The 18,563-nt window shown below is 31.3% G+C and overlaps 14 protein-coding genes across 14 annotated transcripts; 7 read left to right on the plus strand and 7 right to left on the minus strand. All coding sequences in view use genetic code 6, as the record gives it.

Annotated features, from left to right (window-relative positions):
- Positions 1-16: 16 nt before the first annotated feature.
- SS50377_22436 (Roadblock-related dynein light chain) lies at positions 17-316 on the minus strand (the record flags this gene model as incomplete). Its single annotated transcript, XM_067906326.1, has 1 exon — positions 17-316. One exon carries the CDS (start codon positions 314-316, stop codon positions 17-19), a length of 300 nt encoding a protein of 99 aa, XP_067765594.1.
- Positions 317-461: 145 nt separating this feature from the next.
- SS50377_22437 (uncharacterized protein) lies at positions 462-1,448 on the plus strand (the record flags this gene model as incomplete). The annotated part of the gene is made up of 1 exon (XM_067906327.1): positions 462-1,448. One exon carries the CDS (start codon positions 462-464, stop codon positions 1,446-1,448), a length of 987 nt encoding a protein of 328 aa, XP_067765595.1.
- Positions 1,449-1,494: 46 nt separating this feature from the next.
- On the plus strand, positions 1,495-2,121 carry SS50377_22438 (uncharacterized protein; the record flags this gene model as incomplete). The annotated part of the gene is made up of 1 exon (XM_067906328.1): positions 1,495-2,121. One exon carries the CDS (start codon positions 1,495-1,497, stop codon positions 2,119-2,121), a length of 627 nt encoding a protein of 208 aa, XP_067765596.1.
- Positions 2,122-2,131: 10 nt separating this feature from the next.
- Positions 2,132-2,878, minus strand: SS50377_22439 (uncharacterized protein; the record flags this gene model as incomplete). The annotated part of the gene is made up of 1 exon (XM_067906329.1): positions 2,132-2,878. One exon carries the CDS (start codon positions 2,876-2,878, stop codon positions 2,132-2,134), a length of 747 nt encoding a protein of 248 aa, XP_067765597.1.
- Positions 2,879-3,074: 196 nt separating this feature from the next.
- Positions 3,075-5,300, plus strand: SS50377_22440 (uncharacterized protein; the record flags this gene model as incomplete). Its single annotated transcript, XM_067906330.1, has 1 exon — positions 3,075-5,300. The coding sequence occupies one exon, from the start codon at positions 3,075-3,077 to the stop codon at positions 5,298-5,300; it is 2,226 nt and encodes a 741-aa protein (XP_067765598.1).
- Positions 5,301-5,321: 21 nt separating this feature from the next.
- On the minus strand, positions 5,322-5,879 carry SS50377_22441 (uncharacterized protein; the record flags this gene model as incomplete). The annotated part of the gene is made up of 1 exon (XM_067906331.1): positions 5,322-5,879. One exon carries the CDS (start codon positions 5,877-5,879, stop codon positions 5,322-5,324), a length of 558 nt encoding a protein of 185 aa, XP_067765599.1.
- A 64-nt stretch (positions 5,880-5,943) lies between these two features.
- Positions 5,944-6,843, plus strand: SS50377_22442 (RING-like zinc finger domain-containing protein; the record flags this gene model as incomplete). The annotated part of the gene is made up of 1 exon (XM_067906332.1): positions 5,944-6,843. One exon carries the CDS (start codon positions 5,944-5,946, stop codon positions 6,841-6,843), a length of 900 nt encoding a protein of 299 aa, XP_067765600.1.
- Positions 6,844-7,325: 482 nt separating this feature from the next.
- Positions 7,326-8,186, minus strand: SS50377_22443 (Cathepsin B; the record flags this gene model as incomplete). Its single annotated transcript, XM_067906333.1, has 1 exon — positions 7,326-8,186. One exon carries the CDS (start codon positions 8,184-8,186, stop codon positions 7,326-7,328), a length of 861 nt encoding a protein of 286 aa, XP_067765601.1.
- Positions 8,187-9,803: 1,617 nt separating this feature from the next.
- Positions 9,804-10,412, plus strand: SS50377_22444 (uncharacterized protein; the record flags this gene model as incomplete). Its single annotated transcript, XM_067906334.1, has 1 exon — positions 9,804-10,412. One exon carries the CDS (start codon positions 9,804-9,806, stop codon positions 10,410-10,412), a length of 609 nt encoding a protein of 202 aa, XP_067765602.1.
- Positions 10,413-10,603: 191 nt separating this feature from the next.
- Positions 10,604-12,730, plus strand: SS50377_22445 (uncharacterized protein; the record flags this gene model as incomplete). Its single annotated transcript, XM_067906335.1, has 1 exon — positions 10,604-12,730. The coding sequence occupies one exon, from the start codon at positions 10,604-10,606 to the stop codon at positions 12,728-12,730; it is 2,127 nt and encodes a 708-aa protein (XP_067765603.1).
- Positions 12,731-12,759: 29 nt separating this feature from the next.
- On the minus strand, positions 12,760-13,797 carry SS50377_22446 (uncharacterized protein; the record flags this gene model as incomplete). Its single annotated transcript, XM_067906336.1, has 1 exon — positions 12,760-13,797. The coding sequence occupies one exon, from the start codon at positions 13,795-13,797 to the stop codon at positions 12,760-12,762; it is 1,038 nt and encodes a 345-aa protein (XP_067765604.1).
- A 59-nt stretch (positions 13,798-13,856) lies between these two features.
- SS50377_22447 (DNA replication licensing factor MCM4) lies at positions 13,857-16,136 on the plus strand (the record flags this gene model as incomplete). Its single annotated transcript, XM_067906337.1, has 1 exon — positions 13,857-16,136. The coding sequence occupies one exon, from the start codon at positions 13,857-13,859 to the stop codon at positions 16,134-16,136; it is 2,280 nt and encodes a 759-aa protein (XP_067765605.1).
- Positions 16,137-16,153: 17 nt separating this feature from the next.
- Positions 16,154-16,573, minus strand: SS50377_22448 (uncharacterized protein; the record flags this gene model as incomplete). The annotated part of the gene is made up of 1 exon (XM_067906338.1): positions 16,154-16,573. One exon carries the CDS (start codon positions 16,571-16,573, stop codon positions 16,154-16,156), a length of 420 nt encoding a protein of 139 aa, XP_067765606.1.
- Positions 16,574-17,387: 814 nt separating this feature from the next.
- On the minus strand, positions 17,388-18,248 carry SS50377_22449 (Cathepsin B; the record flags this gene model as incomplete). Its single annotated transcript, XM_067906339.1, has 1 exon — positions 17,388-18,248. The coding sequence occupies one exon, from the start codon at positions 18,246-18,248 to the stop codon at positions 17,388-17,390; it is 861 nt and encodes a 286-aa protein (XP_067765607.1).
- Positions 18,249-18,563: the final 315 nt, after the last annotated feature.

An 18,563-nucleotide genomic window follows, 5' to 3' on the forward strand; every position in this document is an offset into this window, starting at 1 on the left:
GCACAATCAAATATAATCAATCAACCTGAGGGATCTAAATGATGATCATGATATATTCTTTATCAGGAGCAATTAGAATTTCATGTTTTTTAGAGCGTAAGCGTATAAGGCGTAACTCATCAGCACTATCAAGTGCTTTAATAAGAGCTTTATCAGCTTTCATTGTTAAATGTGAAAAGATACCAGCATACAATGATGCTAGTTCTTCATCAAGTGATGTACGGATAGGAAACCCATCTTTGGTAATAATAACAACTCCTTCTACACCTTTACATGTAGTAATAGCCTTTAAATACTCATCAACTTCCTGAGCCATGAATTTGCGGAAGGAAAATTCATCTATATTACTAAATTATATAATACTTATATAAATCATAAATTATTAAAATATAATAAAAACAATATTATTCAGTTTATATATAAATAAGTCAAGCTTAATAATTGCAAGTTCCACTCCCTAGATGGATGAATTTAGATTCGGGCCAATATATTTATCCCCATAATATTATTATTTTACACATGATTACTATGCATGTATACACTAACAAATTTACCTCGTAACACTAAAAACTATGGAAATCATTGAATTTCCAATTCCATCAAACATTGTTCCAATTTTTATAAGAGTTGCTCACACATAAAAAATTACCCAACCTCACCCTTAGATATTTATCAATACAAAAAATGGATATTATATTATTAATAATTTTGTTTTTTAGCAATCTACAAAATTAGAGGTATTCGTATTTAATGATGATGTTTATCTTACAAATGAAAATTTAGGTGTAACTACTTAAGGAGTTATTATTAACAATGATCAATCCATTGAAATACATAATTTCCCAACATCACTTTAAAATAATACTATTTGTTTTAGCAATAACACTATTTGGGCTGATGGAGTTGTTTATAAAATAGAACATGGGGATGTTATGAACTATGAAAATAATATTTTAAGAATGTCAATTGAAATAAGCGAATTTTATATTTGTGAAGCATAATTAATATTAAATTATCTAGTTGTAATTACAAGTAATGGTAATTTACTTATATTTAATACCTAAAATAAAGAAATGCATCAACTAGAATGTTTTAAATGTGAAAAATCTCATATTATATACGAGGATTGGAATGGGTCTCTCATAGCTAATCATATCTATCCTATTCATTTTATAATTTAATAGGATAATATTACTTTATACGCTATTGAATATCCTGTGAAGAATATATTCACTTAAACGACTCGAATATTTACTCGTAAATTGCCGATTTCGTTATCTTAAAAGAAAGAACAAGACAACGAATTTCTTCCTTATAATCCAATTTAGTAAACAAGAATCGAAGACCCTGAGTTCGTTTGTTTTAGCTGCAACTTTGGGTTATATGAAAAAGATATTGACACATATTCTTGTCCTGGATGTAAAAATAAATTAGAAAAATTCATGTGAGTTTGATTATATTAGTATTTATACTAAGATTTTTGTTTATGTTAAAATGTTGTTTTAAAGCTCTAGTTGGGGTGACTCAGGTATACTTAATGTTGATCAGACATTAGTATAGGTAAGCTGTGGTGTTAAAAACTATAGCTTTGTCATTAAAGATCTATTGGATGCTGTTTTTGATTTTGAAAAATTTACTTTAAAAATGGCAGATAATGAGGAATCAATAGATATCGTTTTTAGTGACGAGAACACATGTTTCACAGTTTATTAAAAAATATCTAAATAGCTTTAATAAAAATAGTAAACACCATAAAAATCTTTAAATCCATTATGGGATTTTAGTCCACTTAAAATTATAAATTCTCAAGGATCAGACATTTTAGACTGTCTTTAACCTGATACGTCTAGCTTCAATTATGAATAGTTATAAGAATTTATATAAAGGCTTACAGATTGTTAATAAAACATTACCAAGAAAGGAAGATAGTAAAAAATTTAAGAATTGAAGTCTAAACAGTTGATTGCTATTTAGTTGTAAAAGCTCATGTAAGTATAAGGCGAAAAATTAAATAATATCATTAAAGAAATTAATGAATATATGAAAATGTAAAATATGTTGAAAATTGGAGAATCTTTCATACATGAGTTATCAATCTAAGTATAATAAGCAAACAAGTGATTTAAGTATTTCACAATTTATCTTCATCAAACTGAAGATAGCTTTGAGTAGCCTGTTCTAAAAGATTAACAAGTTGTTTTTCAGCAGCTTCACGTTCTCTCTTTTCTTTAAGAAGCTCAGCATTTAATCTCTTATCAATTTCAACAATCATGCCTTAGAGGTCTGTTTACCATTTAACACGAACTTATTTTTCCTGGTACAACATTTAGTTGAGAGTGCTCATAACTTACTTAACTTTATTATCGATTTCAGCCAATTAAAATTTAGTCTATTCTCTTTCTTAAGTCATGCCGGTTTTTAATCTGGGAAGATCCTGATCAAAAATATCCTGCCTAGAATTGCACTAGTCATTTCTGATGAATCCTTCTTATGCAACTTCTTCTTTAGCAGCTCCAGAACGGGCTTCAAAAGCTTTGATAAGATCGCGACCCATTTCAGCACGCTATTCCTCCATATTACGAATTTCTTATTAAAGGTTACCACGAACTGATTCAAGCTCATACGACTTAGCTTCGAAAACTTCTTGCAAAGACTTGGATTCTCTATCTATATCCTTGCTCAACTGGTTTAAACGCTCATTAAGAGTTTTGAATTGCTATTGGTTATAAGCATCTGCTTCAGTGACAACTGCAGTAAGCTCGGTAATACGACCCATAAGAGTATCATATTTCTGATTTCTACGAGTTTCTAAGTCAGAGCGAAGCATTGAAAGACGGCCTTATAAGTTAGTAAGACGAGATTGATCAACTTCTGACATTTAAGTGGAGGGAAATTTGGAATGAGCGGAATAATTATACGTAGTATTATACATTTATATAAAAAGTTAGTTATTAACGTCAACTAATTAATAAACTTTAATACATAATATTTATATATTGATCATTTGAAGTAAATATTTTAATTCACATTATTAATTAAAATATTATTTAAAAATTACCGCTCCAATTTCCAAAATGAAGTTTTATTATTTGAAAATCAAATATTAATAGCTCACATAATCTAGTATTGAAGACTCATAAATGAATAAAAAATTTCGAATTAAGCCTAATTAATTTAAACGAGAGGATATTATTATATTTGACATTCCAGCATCAATTTAGCCATATCGTATACCTGGAACACACATAGGTATTCTTTCAGATATACCTCTTAATACGAATAAATAGCTTAATTCGGAACACTTAGATTCGTTAGAATCTGAAATTACATAAATTATTGAGTAAATAAAGTAATTAGCTCTCTAGTCAAAAACTGATGATTTCCAATTTGACATTGTATAAATTCCAGAATAATAATTATCACATAAGTAATAAATGTAATTACTTAATGAGCTTGTTTCACTCAGAAGCGTCATAAGAAAAAAAACAGGATTCTAAAACTAGTGGATTGAAATTTTATATGATGCATATAGAGCAGTAAATGTTTCAGGATTTGGTTATCATAAGGATCATGATATAAGTTAGCACTCATTTAATTTATAAGAGCCAACACCTTAACACCTTTTAAATCATAGTATAAATTAAACTGATAATATCTAATCTAATAATGGTAATAATTTCTAAAATGACAATCCAAACAGAAATTCTTCACTTCTTTAGGATATATCAATTAACTAAAATTTACTTTCGCATAATGAGTCTATAAATAATTCTATAACAGAGATCCCAGCAAAATAGCCTCTAATTAACAGAGAAACATCACCTCCAAACTCCCCAGATAAAGTTAATCTTTCAGGTGTTAGGCCTCCTCGTGAATATATTCCTATTGAATCAAATCTACCTCGTTCTCCTAAAAAATATGAAGATCAGCACAAACTTACACTTTCATAATTCGCTTTAGAGTCATAAGCATTAAAACAAACTTTAAAAAATTCATAGATTCCTAAAACTGATTAGTCTGACCCTAAGTTTTCACATATAGCTTCCAAATATGACAAATATGTAACAGAATCGGAATAATCTCTTCAGAAATTGGCTTAAAATGATTATGAGAGTGCTTATCAATAACATAAAATTAGAGGAGAGATAGTTCATTTTGATAGAAACTTTGTTTAGATTAATAGAGAGGCTGTTATTGGCGCTAATGAATATTAAGGTGAAACTGGGGTTTAATCTAGGCTCGCAAAATCTCAAAACGAGGTTTAATACACACACAGTATTGATTAATCTTAGCTTTAACAGCGAATATTAGCCCAGAAATTAGCTTAAAAAGCCATGAATGGAGATTATTAAGCATTGAAGCAGTTACGTGAATTAAGTGAATAAAAAGGTAATAATCCCAAAACTTACGAAGAAATTGTTAGAGGTGTTAATTAATAAATGGAAGATGAAGGCGTGACTAGCGACTAAATGGATTATATGAAGTACATTAGTTAATAAGAAGAACAAAAATACTATGATGATGTTATGGAACTGGATGAAGAAACGAGGAAGTAAATTGTTGACTTACTTGTTGAGAGAATTGTTATTGAAAATCCTAGGTATTTTGATAGTTAGGTGGGTTCCAGTGGCGCAGGAATGGCGGATACAGCCCCTGAGGTTAGTACAAGTATAACAACTAGACCAAGAACTGCTAGAAAGAGTGGAAGTATGAGAAACAGTAGGTAGTATTAAGAATAAGAACTAGATGATTTTTCTAATTACGAAACTGTAGGGTCTTAAGTTAAATTGGCTGAATTGGAAGATGCCTAAGATACATAAAGCCAGTCATTAAAAGGTTAAGAAGAGTAATTATCTAATAGTTAAAGCTAATCTGTAGATTTGTAGAAGGATAAAATTAAAGCACCTAAACCACAATCCAAGGTTTTAAAAAGGACGATTACTAAGAAGGAGAAAGATCCACCTATACCAATTCCTTAGACTTCTTACATATCTTTTGACGAATCAGGTATGAGATCAATGTCAACCACGATCAATGGTAAATAATTGATATTGCCATCTATTACAAAGGAATTTAAAGATCCCTTAATCAAAGAAAGAGATGAATTTTTATAGACTCAAATTGATGATGCAAATGTTGGGGAAGTACTATCTGTAAATAAAGCTGAGAAAACATATATGAGAGATTTCTGTTCTATAACCGATAGCATATTCTAGGAATTATTTGGCGAAGAGCTTAGTAAGTAGTTAAATGAGGCCGGTATGTTATTAGCTAAAGAAGCAGGAATAAGTGTGCAGTGATTTAATTATTCACTTTGAATATCACTTTATATTTTAAAATAGATCGTTAATTTAATATTTATCTAAATTACATTGTTTTTGCTATATTTGTTATATTTTTCTCTTGAGTAAAAGCTTTGATTATATTTTTTCAAATTGCACATCTTCTGAAAATATTTCCGAATATTTTAATGTCACATCGTCAAACTTTGCAGATAGATTAAGGAAATTATTATCTTCTTGCTTGATCTCATTAATTAAATCAATTTTCTCCCCTTTCTTAATACAAGACTCCAATATAATTTTAACTATCATATCTTTAAAATAATTAATATCTTAAAGATTTTCATGGGATGAAAATTTATTCAAAAATTCAGCATAATAATATGCCTTTGAACAAATCGTAGCTAATTAACCATTTACTAACTTAGTTTTATTATTCACTATCTAACCATCTACTAGCATGGTAATATCAGATGCTGTATTAACTGTCAATCTTTATATTACATCACCAACAGTTTCACACCCTAAAAATGGAAGCTCTAGCTTATTAATTCTTTTCACAACAGTTCTTATTTAATCTGAACATTCAAATGTCATTATAATGAGATTCAATATTATATATAAATAATACTAATATAAATTTTTTTACAATACTAACGAAATGTCATACAATGCTAAAAAACTAATTGCAAAAGCAACATCGAATATTACTAGGGATGTCATGAAATTCCAAAAATTAGCTATGGAAAAATATTAAATTAAAGCCCCACCTAAACCAACATTTACGAAACTCGAATAAATAAAAGAAATCGAGACTAAACGCCAATTATAGTCTGTCCTAAATATCCAGATAAAATCATATCCTGCAGATATTCTTTGGCGTCAGTTAGAGCGAAAAGCTATTATCAGGTAGGAGAATACTTGCATTATCTGCTTTGACGTTTTGGGTAGATCAGATGTACTTATCGCTTCCTGTGGTCATTTTTACCATAAAAAATGTATCGAAGCGACAAAAACTAGAGTATGTCCATGTTGTAAGTAAGAAGTCTACTTTTAGATATCGGAGACTTTGTAGAAATTCTCGGTAAAACTATGCACAGTTTATATTCAAAAATCAATTCGCGCATTTTTAGGGCGAAAAAAGAGGAATGCTCGTAAAATTATCAAAAGTGGTGTGTTTGCAGCCAGTGTAAACGAAGTTATTAACGCTTCAGAGCGACTAACAAGCGAGATTCATTCACAGCTAGAAATAGAGTATTTACGTGCCAAGAATGATGCTGATGAGACAGATCGACTATTTGAAGAAATAATGAAAATGAGAAGTGTAAAAGGTTATGAGGTGCTCGAAAAGGCTAGGAATAGAAAAAATTACCTATGTGCAGTATGTTTAGATGAAGTTGATGTAAAATTAATTAAAATTGATGAAGAAGGTTAGTTTGCGTTGTCAAGTTGTTGCGGCAGTTTATACCATTGGGACTGCATTTGTGCGGCAGAAAAAGAGAAAGAAACTTGTCCATACTGCAGAGGTGGATTTTATAAGGTTAGAATTAGCATTTTCTGATGCATTTCGTGTCTTTTGACCATTTTCATAGTAGGTAAACCTTAAACTGTATGTAGAATTAGAATATTATTCCAAATTCTAATTATTAATTAGAATAATATTTGTCATAGATATTTAAATTAATATTTAATGAATACGTAAACAATTCATAATAATGGCTAGATTTTTACAGGTTCTCATTATTTATTTAATTAGATAGTACTTTTATTGTAAGCTTCTTTTAATCTTTATGATCATTATATAAACAATGTTAATATAAATAAATCCGCGTATTTCTCTATAATTGACCATATCAATAGATTAATTAATTAACAACCAAAAACTATAATTATTCGATATTTTTGAATTATAAGTTGGTGCATATAACATAGTAAACTATTAATATACTTAGATATATAATTTAAAATAAAATAAAACATTTAAAAATGATATTAATATATTATAGAATGTGATGTTAAATTAATTATTAAAAAAGTATTCGCTCATGGGGTTATTAAATAACATTAATCTTCTATACCACATTCATTTTATCCCCTCAATATTCTAAAAAATCCATTTTCTCCAAAATCTTTACCCCATGAGTTCTTAATTATCCAATAGGGCACATCGTTCTCTTCTCCATAACCTACTATCATCACTGCATGTCCACCTTCTTCATTGCCAGAAACATGTTGATAAATTCCACTGTCGTAATACATAAAATCAGAATAAACAGTAAAAGCAGTTTAAACAATACCTTTTCTAACGGCAGTTTTCATACGTTCTGAACCACTACAAATATTTTAAGTTTTTTTTGCTTTAATAAACTGGAGTTCAGTTTTATCCGAACATTTTTTAGGACACCTACCCTATTTCTCTGATTCTCCTGAAGTATATGGTACGCATGTATCTTTGACTGTTCCTGTACTGATTAGATAATATTAAACTACTTTTGAGTATCCACCAAAACATCCATCGTCAATAGGGTCACAAGATACTACATACTATTCAGAAAGTTAAACACGGTTCTAGTCAATTTTTTTAATACATCTATTATCAGCAAGTTAGTTTACAGCTGAGAAAGCCCAGCAAGATCCACACCCTCCTTAGTCACGCACTGTATCAGGCCCTGAACACTAAGGCATTTCCGTCGCCCAGTTCCAGGTTTCTGGTGTCTCTCCTGTTAATAATACAGTTGGAGAAGGGATTTAATTGATATTTTAATTGAAAAGAGATTTTACTTATAGAGAAGACATTCCTTGGAAGCGTTTAGGAATAGCAGCTTACCATTTTTTCTAAGGTATGCGATTTAATGATTCAAGAAATTCTTACTTATGATAGAGATTAGCTAACAGCATAAACATTATAGTGAAGTGGCTTTTTAGACAATTTAAGTTTCCAGTAAATATTAAGTCTTTAATAAATATAATAAGGTACCTCCATTCATAAAATTATATTACATACATTTATATAATTATCATTAAAAATAACGTATAATCATTATTTTGTCGTAGTAACTGCTAATGATATTTTTTAATATATATTATCATTTAAGAAATTCATTTATAATATTCCATTAAACATAAATTGAAATCTTTATAGTATTGATGCATTTATTTGTACTTATCAAATTTGGAAAACGTAATTACATATATTATTATTTAAATAAATATGTTTTTAAATGAAAATAAGTATAAATAATATAAAACTATAGATTTTATGTTTAACTTATTGTTAAAATTAATAATAAGATAACATATATGTTATTTTAGATTATTGTAATTTTAATTGCTTAGTTGTATGCTTAGTTAACAAATACGGTTATAGATTATTTTACTTCAATAATTACTCTATTATTTCTATAAAAAATTATAGGCTATTTACTAGCAAGATTTAATCATTATTAATATATAATACATTATTCATGGATTTTATTTTTCTACAATACTTCTCATTTTATGCTTATGATATCGCTAAATATATATTTAAATTTGTTTAACAGTACATAAACTAATAGAATGATAGTTAAATTTATAACTTACTCAATATAGGATATATTCATTTATTTTTAACGGTTAATTTAATTTCGGTTACTAAGTTTTCGAATTTTGTATTAAAATAAACTTAAAAAATAAAATCCCTATATTTATATAAATTAACATTTATATCCTTATTTTGAGGTTATATAGCAAGATCTGGACTTAATCTATTTTGTTAATAATTTTTTAATTGTAATTGTCCTTATTTTTGATATAAGTTTAAAACTAATCAACTGAATACATATTATGCAAGCACAAAACTAGAAGATATAGTCTTATATAATATGTAAGATATTGATTTTTTATGAAAGTTCTGCTGAGACTTCTTATGAGTTCTATATAGTATTTATCAATATATGCATTAAATATATTCAAAAACATGAAATTAATGTAGTTAATTACGCAATTTTATACGCGATAATAATTATCAACTTCGTAAGACTTACTATGAATATTGCATGCATCTCTAAAAATAGATAAAATTATAATATAAATGTTAATGGAATATTCTTAAAATATGTTATTGAACATAGATTTTAAAATCATTAACTTATCTAAATTTTCTCTAGTAAATAATTAAGTTTACAAAATTAGCAATGGGGTTTAAACTAATATAATCTGGATTTCAATAAAAATATAAACTGCTTACTACTATAAGGTGTAGTATCTTAAATTATTCTAACTAAACTAATGCTAAGTATCCTATTGACTAATAAAATATAAAATTTTCCCTTAAATAGTCAATATAAAACGCACGCATATTGTTATAGGTAAATAATATATAGAATTAGTCTAAAATCGCCAATTAATCTAAAATAAAATGCAAACATTCTTCTAATTTAATTATTTGATCAAATCAAGTAATCATTTTTAACCTTTATTCTACCAAATATTACCGTATTATTATACGTTATATTTAATAAATAATTATGAGAATCAAAAATGCTTCTAGCGACTTCCTTTATTTTTTCAAACACCTACGCCACATTAGACTTTCTAAAACAGGAAATCGACCCACTAGTCTTTCCTTCGTCGTTTTTTCTGCAAACACACGCTCCGCATTATACGATTTCTCGCCCACAAGGCCCGGCATGCCACCCTGATTCGTACTCTGACGAGCAAATTGACGCCCTCACGCCGCCTGAAAAAGCTGCTCGCATACGCCACAATTTCATCTATGACAGCACCGGAACGCGCAAGTATCCGGTTTAAGACAACCATTTCAAGTACCAGCTAAAAGACATGAAAACAGATTCTAAATACAAAAAGTTCCGTGGAAGCTGCTTTATCACTTTAATTGCAGATGATTTTTTTCACGTGAACCATCTCGTTGTGAAAATGGAATTTCTGCCTCTCCTTGCGCCTGCAAAAGCGGCAGATTTGGAGGTCGAATTGCTCGTAAATTTGATGAATCCGAGCTACGATTTTGCTGCTGAAAAAGGAATTTTTGAAGGGCGCGAAATGGCGTGCACGAAATGGTAGAAAATTGCGGGGAAAGGTGCAGAGTTTCTATGGGAAATTGATGAGGAAGGGTGGGTGACCGAAGATTGAGAATTGTATTTAAAATTGTATAATAATATATAAAATTTTCGATAATTGGAAGGGACAAATTAAGATATATTAAATATTACAATATGAAATTCAATATATATATATTTAAATAATTGTAAAAATAAAAATACTATTATTGCTTATTTTAGTATGGTAATTGTTTCTTTTTTGCGTTCAATTTAGTTTATAAAATGGAGAGTTAAGGTGTATTTTTGAATGACAATAATAAGGTGGTAGATGACCTTAACATACGCGATTTAGATCTAATTAATACTTTAATAAACACTTAGGTAGTTATGCAATAAGGATCTAATTCGATCCGCCAAGACTGTGAGAAGTCCATGTCCGTTGTCGACAAGGTAGCTTCTATCCGCCAAGACTGTGAGAAGTCCATGTCCGTTGTCGACAAGGTAGCTTCTATCCGCTAAGACTGTGAGAAGTCCATGTCCGTTGTCGACAAGGTAGCTTCTATCCGCTAAGACTGTGAGAAGTCCATGTCCGTTGTCGACAAGGTAGCTTCTATCCGCCAAGACTGTGAGAAGTCCATGTCCGTTGTCGACAAGGTAGCTTCTATCCGCCAAGACTGTGAGAAGTCCATGTCCGTTGTCGACAAGGTAGCTTCTATCCGCCAAGACTGTGAGAAGTCCATGTCCGTTGTCGACAAGGTAGCTTCTATCCGCTAAGACTGTGAGAAGTCCATGTCCGTTGTCGACAAGGTAGCTTCTATCCGCCAAGACTGTGAGAAGTCCATGTCCGTTGTCGACAAGGTAGCTTCTATCCGCTAAGACTGTGAGAAGTCCATGTCCGTTGTCGACAAGGTAGCTTCTATCCGCCAAGACTGTGAGAAGTCCATGTCCGTTGTCGACAAGGTAGCTTCTATCCGCTAAGACTGTGAGAAGTCCATGTCCGCTGTCGACAAGGTAGCTTCTGTTCACGCTTCTATCCGCTAAGACTGTGAGAAGTCCATGTCCGTTGTCGACAAGGTAGCTTCTATCCGCCAAGACTGTGAGAAGTCCATGTCCGTTGTCGACAAGGTAGCTTCTATCCGCTAAGACTGTGAGAAGTCCATGTCCGTTGTCGACAAGGTAGCTTCTATCCGCTAAGACTGTGAGAAGTCCATGTCCGTTGTCGACAAGGTAGCTTCTATCCGCCAAGACTGTGAGAAGTCCATGTCCGTTGTCGACAAGGTAGCTTCTATCCGCTAAGACTGTGAGAAGTCCATGTCCGTTGTCGACAAGGTAGCTTCTATCCGCCAAGACTGTGAGAAGTCCATGTCCGTTGTCGACAAGGTAGCTTCTATCCGCTAAGACTGTGAGAAGTCCATGTCCGTTGTCGACAAGGTAGCTTCTATCCGCTAAGACTGTGAGAAGTCCATGTCCGCTGTCGACAAGGTAGCTTCTGTTCACGCTTCTATCCGCTAAGACTGTGAGAAGTCCATGTCCGTTGTCGACAAGGTAGCTTCTATCCGCTAAGACTGTGAGAAGTCCATGTCCGCTGTCGACAAGGTAGCTTCTGTTCACGCTTCTATCCGCTAAGACTGTGAGAAGTCCATGTCCGTTGTCGACAAGGTAGCTTCTGTTCACGCTTCTATCCGCTAAGACTGTGAGAAGTCCATGTCCGTTGTCGACAAGGTAGCTTCTGTTCACGCTTCTATCCGCTAAGACTGTGAGAAGTCCATGTCCGTTGTCGACAAGGTAGCTTCTATCCGCTAAGACTGTGAGAAGTCCATGTCCGTTGTCGACAAGGTAGCTTCTGTTCATTAGGAGGCCGAGAAGTCTGTGCAATAAATTTCATTTTTCATGCAAACGGCCGAAGAATTATAATCTAGATCGCTATAAACATCTAATTTACACTGTTCTGTTAAATAAACTGAAGTTACTCCATAAGATTCATTTTAAACATGTTCTATAATAACAAATGATATCAGTCAGATGTGTGCACCTTAGCTTCCTTGCTATATATCATAACCTTAATAAACATCATAATGTGCTATTACAGATTTTTAGTGCCAGTGTGACTGTACTTCCATAGAAAATGATTATGAGAATATGAACGAAAGTTTTTGCGTATAAGTTTGCCCTGAATAAAAAATGGTTTTCTCTAATTAACTTGTTTTAGATATACAGCCTAATTTATAGGATTATTTATATAATAATGCTTAATCTACCTCAGCAATAGATTTTGCAATTTAAACAGATAATGTTATTGTCATTATCCCTCCTAATAGAGCTAAATTTTTAGCTTCTAGTAGTGTTTGTGGTTTTCTAGGTGTTGTCGCTACAGGAATAAGTGGTATTGCGGGCTGGATGATGAAGTGATTTTGTACTAGATTATCATATCTATATTTTCAAATTAAACTTTCCTATGTTAAAATAATTTTACCCACTACAATAATATCATCAATAATTAAACAATCAAAAGTAAGCTTTTTAAATTATTTTTAAAATAATAACTCTACGGGTTTAATTTATAATGCACCAAAAATATCAAAATCAATATCTCCTTCTTTCACAAATAGCTTGCCTAAAAATCTAAAAATAAATGAAGATAACACAACATGTGGAATTAGTATAACTACCTATTAATTAAAAGCTATTTATGGACCTAGAATCTATGTAATATTCTAAATAAGTCCTAAATAACCATATTTAACTCTTGGTAATGTGCAAGCAAAAATATTTTTTTTCACACAAACAATACAATTTTCAATATAAAAATCTCCTACTAAACGCATAGTTTACGGGCCAAAGTCAATATTTTAACTTTATACAACTGGAAATTGTAATTATGGTGGCTCACCTATTGGTAAAGCTTAAATAGGATGTTAATAGTTAGACTAAGCAAATTTTAAACAATTATTAACTAATGTTGCGTTAAAATTACATAATTTTGCTAAAATAAGAGCTGTTTATGGTGTAACAAACTATATTTATTAAGGTTCGTTCAAAAATGTAAGCTAATCAGAATTTACCATTTTCAGGGCAAAAGCCTTTTTCTATATTATATTTTAAGCATTTTAAAGAGTAATATCAAGTGTAAGGTTGAAAGGTGTTTATAGTGTTACTTAATATGTTTAATTTGGAATAAGTTAAGCTTAAATAATTGTACCTAGAAAATTTTCAGCTGTGAAATCGCGACAGTTTAATTTAAAATAAACAGCTATATCATTCTCAGTTAAATTTTACTTAATAAAGGTATATTTCGATTTTTTGTTTAAAAAATAAGATGTTTTCTAAAGGGTAGCTTCATCTAATGATATAGCTGTATTTTCTAGTTTGAAATAACCTTTAATCCCAAAAATTTTATCTTAAAACACAGCTTTAACCTATTGAAAATCATTATTTGTTTAATAATTAAATGAAACAATTTTAAATACTCCTATCATTTTCAGATAATTATATATGGATATAATATTTATATATATATTATTTCTACAAAATTTAAATGTCATCTGTACATACTCCATCAAAGCAGTCACTTCACTCTGCACATAATACAGCACCATCTTAATCAGCATCAATGTTACCCCATCCACCAAACTATTCTCTACAAACTCCAGGCTCATAATTACCTTTTAACGAAACATCAACAACTTAAAATTAAATTCCATTTATTACTGTTGACCCAGTAAAAACAATGCAACTTTTTGAATTATATTTTAGTAATCATTCTGAAAGAATTTTGGATCTTCTGGAAGATAAATATCCCTTCTTCACAATAGACTTAGCACATATCTCAAACCAAGATTTATTGGACATAGTCAATTGCCATCCAGATACAATACCAGTTATAGGGGAAGCTGCATTGCGCGCAGTTGCTTAAACTACCTTATAAATATAATACTAATAGGAAGCGTAGAATATAAACTCTGCAGACTTAGCATTACTTTACAAACATAATTTAGCATTCATTAATAACCTTAGAATATCTCCAATTAATGCCCCAGTAAATCCAAATTTAAGAAATTTGTCAGCATAGTATGCAGATAAGTTAATTTAAATACAAGGAATGGTGACACGCAGATCATAAACTCTTCCACAATTAGCGCATGCATCATTCACGTGTTAATGTGGTGCTACTGCATCATTTTCTGTCCAAAGAGGTGCTGTTCATCGTCCTGCAAACTGTAGCATCTGTGGTAACACCAACGTGGCATTTGATCAAGGATTAAGCGAATTCTGTAGTGTTGCATAGGTTCGTATTCAAGAAGATCCAGATGAAGCAGGTGAATGCCCTGTTAGTGTGTCAATGGTTGGTGACGAAACCATTTTGGGAGACGTCAAATCAGGAGATCGCGTGAAATTAGTAGGAATTTACAGGATTCGTGGAGAGCGTCTTAATTCGATACATAAAACTATACGAAGCGTTTTTAAGCCATTCATTGAAGTTTTAAGTATTTAATTAGTCAAGAAAGTACACGGAGGTACTGACGAAGACATTGAAGATCAACTTCGAGGGGATCTTAAATCTTTCTAAAATTCACAAATCCCAGATGACCTTAAAAATATAATTCCAGAGACTGACAAGGATTCTGACGAAAAACTCAAACTTATAATTAACTCTCTGGCACCATCTATTTATGGTGAAGAATACAATGATATCAAACTCGCGCTACTCCTTCAAGCAGTTTCAGGAGTTTCTAAATCCGAATCTGGTGCAAATTATAGAGGAGATATCCATATCCTTCTAATAGGTGACCCAGGATAAGCTAAATCTTAACTCCTCAAGTTCATGACCTAAATCACACCACGATCAATTTATACTTCTGGAAAGGGGTCGTCATCTGTTGGTTTAACCGCAATGGTAGCTAAAGATGATTAGAATGAGTACTATTTAGAGCAAGGTGCTCTAGTTCTCGCAGATTAAGGTCTTTGTGGATTGGATGAATTCGACAAATTGAATTTTACTGTTAAAGCTGTTTTACATGAATGTATGGAGCAGCAAACAGTTTCAATCGCTAAGGCTGGAATTATTGCAACATTAAATGCTAGAACATCGATTTTAGCTGCTGCAAACCCAGTCGATAGCAAATACAATGTGAGAAAAACAGTCGTCTAGAACATCAACTTGGAACCAACATTACTGAGCCGGTTTGATTTAATTTTCTTGCTTTTAGATGACCAAATGAACCAGCAGAAAAACGCTAATTTGGCTACTCATTTGCTTAGTTTATATTTTTAGGGAAACTAGGACACCGGACATTACTCTGTAGACCTGTTGAGGCGTTATATTAGTTATGTAAAAATGCACACTCCAGAACTCAGTGATGCGGCTAGCTAGGAACTATAAGAGTGTTATCTGAGGCTTCGCAGTGGGAGCGATCTTCGCAGTGGACGGGTGTCAGCACTTCCAAGGCAGCTTTTAAGTTTAATTAGATTGGCTGAGGCTAAGGCTAAGTTACGTCTTAGCAAAGAAGTCACCGTTTAAGACGTTTTATCGGCGTTCAAATTAGTGACAGGTGCGTTAAAAACAGCAGCTACGAACGAAAACGGTGTTCTTGATATGAGACTCCTTGAGGGTGGCGAGAAAGGATTCGAAGACCTAAATGAAGCAGTCAAGGCGTACTTGAAAAAAGTAAAGAGTTGCCTCGTGCACGAAATTTTTGAGCTTCTGAAGGCTGATGGTTTGAACTCAAGCGTGGACAGGTTAGACCAGTGCCTCTAGGGTCTCGTGGATGACCAGATTATCAGAAGAAGCAGAGATACAATTGTTCTAATCGAGTGAAGCCCCAGTACTATCATTCATTTTAGCTCAACTGTCAGCGGAATGCATACATAGTTCTTGTTATACCTGCATATGTGCTTGAAGTCCAGCATGAAAACTCCATAATTATCATTGTCCACATTCTAGAAGAAGTGCCTGAATGCTATCGGGTGCTTCTTGAACAGTTCCTCGTAAACATCAGCATAGTCTTACCTACTTAATTTTTGAACCTCTGCATTTATTCTGTACATATTCTTCACCCTCCACAGGCTGCCGTAGTTGGCTGTAATATTTTAGTTAATATCTAACGCATCCCATTTGTTTGAATCGACACCGGTTGCCATAACATAAGCATTTGCAGTAGCCGAGTAAAAAAGTGTCATCCACAAAACTCTAGGATATCCATTAGTTTCGTAAGAAAATAGTACCGGTGTGTTGTCTTTGAAGGGGAGCTCCATTTATAATTATACTTTGAAGATGGGAAATTGATATTACCATAAATCTAAAGGTTAGTAGTCGTTGAAAATCGAAAAATTTGAAATTATGGCATTCGGAACAAAAATTTGTTATAACCTAGATAATGGATTTTTGTAGCGACCCATATAAATTGATTATTTAAACAATAAATTACATGGTTAGTTGCATAACTTTGAAGGTTAAGACAATCTTTCAATATAAATAATAAAAAAGATATAACTACGCATGTAATAGCTATTGAGTATACCTGATCAGATTTTTGTAAATTTACCTAGATTAAAATCTTTTAATTAATAATTTATAAAAATATAATGGTCATAAATTCATAAAATCTGTACTGATAAATTTTTAATATCATTAATATTACGCAATATAAAAGTTAATAAATACTATTCAAGCTTTAATGGACTGTAGGATTGTACTTATTTAGTATATAAGTGTAATTTAGAAAATATAAGCCTTATATCAAGTAGTTTCGATTAAAATAATCAATTAACTAAAAAATAATCGATATCATTTTTACTATGAAGTAAATATAACTATAATAATTTTGAAAATATTCATTAATTATTAGATTATTTATAATTATTGATAACAATTTTTACTTCAATAACTCGTTCAATAATATTATTAAATTCTATATTAGTGATATTCACTTTATACATATCTATAGTCTTTAATTTTATTCAGCTTGGCTAGAAAAAGGAATTATATTTAATATTAAAAGGCCCAATACTATTGAGATTCAAGTTAAAATTTAATTTTTGATCTAAAATGTGTCAAAATATGATTCATTCATGGTGTTATTAAATAACATGAGTACTCAATACCACATTCATCTTATCCTCTTACTATTCTAAAGAATCCATTTTCTCCAAAATCTTTACCCCATGAGTTCTTAACAATCCAATAAGGAGTATTATTCTCTTCACCATAGCCAACAATCATAACCGCATGGCTTCCTTCTTTGTAACCCTAGGTATGTTCATAAATTCCATTTATGTAATACATAAAGTCAGTATATATATGGAAGCTTGTTTATACAACACCTTTTGTTACACCAACTTTAATAGAATTTTAATCGGTACAAATATTTTCTGATTTAGCCGATTTTATAAATTCTTATTCAGATCCATCCTTACATTTAGAAGGGCATTTTCCGGAATCTCCAGATACACCTGAAGTGTATGGAATACATGAATCTTTTACTGTCCCTGTCACTAAAAGATGATGTTACACATTTTACATTTAACCACCATTGCAGCCCATACTAATAGGGTCACACGATACTGTATGTTATTCAGATAGTTAAACACGTATTTTATCTAATTTTTATATACACCTATTATCTGATAGCTGGTTAACTGATGAGAAGGCCCAACAGGATCCACAGCCTCCCTAGTTACGAACTGTCTCAGGGCCTGAACACTCCGGTCTTTCTGTGGCCCAATTCCAATAAACTGGTGTTTCACCAGTTAGTTTTACTGGAGGACTTAATAAGTTGGATAAACTTTTATGAAACAGAGTTTTTGCTTCGTTGATTGATATTCCTTCAAAACATTTTGGAATACCAGCCTACCATTTTTTGTTAGGGACCCTGTTTAATGAATCTAGAAATTCTTGTCTATGATACAAATCGGCCAAGACAACGAACATTTTAGGAAGTAGTTTCTAAAGACTAATAAAACTCAGAATACAATATTTTTATAAGGTTAAGACTTAATATTAAAAAATATAGATTATCTAAAAACGAGATAAGTATATAATTCAATTAATAAATTTATTTAAAAACTTTTTTAATAACTCCTGGAAATATTTTAATTTTCAGGTTTATACTTGTAACTATTTTTAAATATTATAACATAATATACCATTAATTTATTTTTGTAATCTTCCCTTTCAGAGATTGTTTGCTTATTCTTATTCCAGGCTGAAAACGACCTTATCTTACAACATCTTAACCAAAAACTG

This window comes from Spironucleus salmonicida, chromosome 3 (assembly GCF_000497125.1).
Source record: "Spironucleus salmonicida strain ATCC 50377 chromosome 3, whole genome shotgun sequence".
Lineage (NCBI taxonomy): Eukaryota > Fornicata > Diplomonadida > Hexamitidae > Spironucleus > Spironucleus salmonicida.